The sequence below is a fragment of the Pediculus humanus genome, genomic scaffold (assembly GCF_000006295.1).
Source record: "Pediculus humanus corporis 1103172107534 genomic scaffold, whole genome shotgun sequence".
Classification (NCBI taxonomy): Eukaryota; Metazoa; Arthropoda; class Insecta; order Psocodea; family Pediculidae; genus Pediculus; species Pediculus humanus.
The window spans coordinates 69,570-71,073 of NW_002987150.1; the positions used below are offsets into that span (position 1 = coordinate 69,570).

General features: G+C 23.9%; 1 protein-coding gene across 1 annotated transcript in view; it reads right to left on the reverse strand.

Annotated features, from left to right (window-relative positions):
• Phum_PHUM184900 (uncharacterized protein) overlaps nt 1–865 on the reverse strand; it is a gene marked incomplete at both ends in the record, with an annotated part of 1,352 nt that extends 487 nt beyond the window's left edge. The window contains 2 exons of the mRNA XM_002425195.1: nt 24–196; nt 352–865. Coding sequence (XP_002425240.1) covers nt 24–196; nt 352–865 — 687 coding nt within the window. The remainder of the gene's footprint in view (nt 1–23; nt 197–351) is intronic.
• Nucleotides 866–1,504: the final 639 nt, after the last annotated feature.

The following is a 1,504-nucleotide window of genomic DNA, read 5'->3' on the forward strand; positions in this document are numbered from 1 at the left end:
GCAGTTTGAGGATGCATTTCAACCCAATCTTTTATAAGGTACACCACACTCATACTTAAATCTTCTCCATGCAAAACAACTTTAAATCGTATTTCATGAACTCTATCAGTAAGTCCCAAAGCATGTGCAATAGTTGTCCAGCTTTTTGAAATTAATGGACTCTTGCGAACTATTGAAATAACTTCATCAGTTACATCTAAAAAACAAAATGTTTACATTTCAATATTTATTTAATGGGTGTTGTTATCATTGAATAATTTAAATTAAATTTTATTTTACCATCATTAATGGGTTTTTTAATAATATCAGTTGTTGATGTTATAAAAGAATCTGTATTTAGGGACTTTGTACGAAAATCATTTTTAATTCTTGCTTTCAATACCCTTTTACGTCCGATAATTGTTCTTTTATTATTTAAAAAATTGAATGTGTTATTCATTTTATTTGTTTTATTAAGTGAATTTAAACTATGATAATCCTCACAATCAACACTGGTTGAATTTGTATTTTGAGAACTTATATCGTGATCAATTTCATTTTTAACATCTAATCTTGTGACTGGTGATGCATCGATTTCATCATGACCTTCCTCTTTCACAATACCATCCAATAAATTATTTGCAATCCAACTGTAATCTTTTTTTAAAATTTCAGCAAATTTAAGTATGGTTTCTTCATCTTTTTTCAAAAGCATAACCAAAAAGTTTTCCATTGCTCTCGATTCTGTTTGTACTAATATTGTTTGATATTCATCAACTGTTATGATTTGATCTTGAATTAATAATGCAGCCAAATCGGTAAAATCTATATCACTAATTAATTTTTGCCAATTTTTAATCAAGTTTAATGATATTTTTGTACCCATTATATAACCATATGCATGAATAACTTATTTTACATTAATCTCTGGAATAAAAAAGAAAAAATTATGATTTTAATTGACAAATAAATAAAATATTTATCCTTTATTTTTAAGGTTTAATAAACTGAAAAGTTTTTATCATTACTATAAAATGTATACGATATAAGTAATATTTTAAATAAAAGTAAAAGTGGCGGCATAATTTCTTGGCAAATAATTCAATTGCAAGTGTCAAATGAAATCTCTACTAACGCATCCTGGTTGTAAACTGTAATTTTTACCAAAACAATTGTTTTGAAATTTAAACAAGTTATAAATTTATACAAAAAAAAAAAAAATCATTGAATTACCATTAACGAAATAAATATTTTTTTTATAAACAATTTATTAATTTTACAAAACATTTATAAAAAAAAAAAAAAAAAGAAAACAAAAACAAAAATAAAAATTTAGCGTGTAAGCATTGTGTTTGTAATAATATTTTGGCATAAGGAACCTTGACTTATGTAAAAAAAAAAAAAAAAAAAATTATGTTGGCAACACTTAAAAAACTCTCAACCCAAAACTTATTTTTTTAAGTATTAAAATATAATTCGGATTTATTGTCAGACGATAAATAGTTCCTTAAAAAAAAATTAAAAA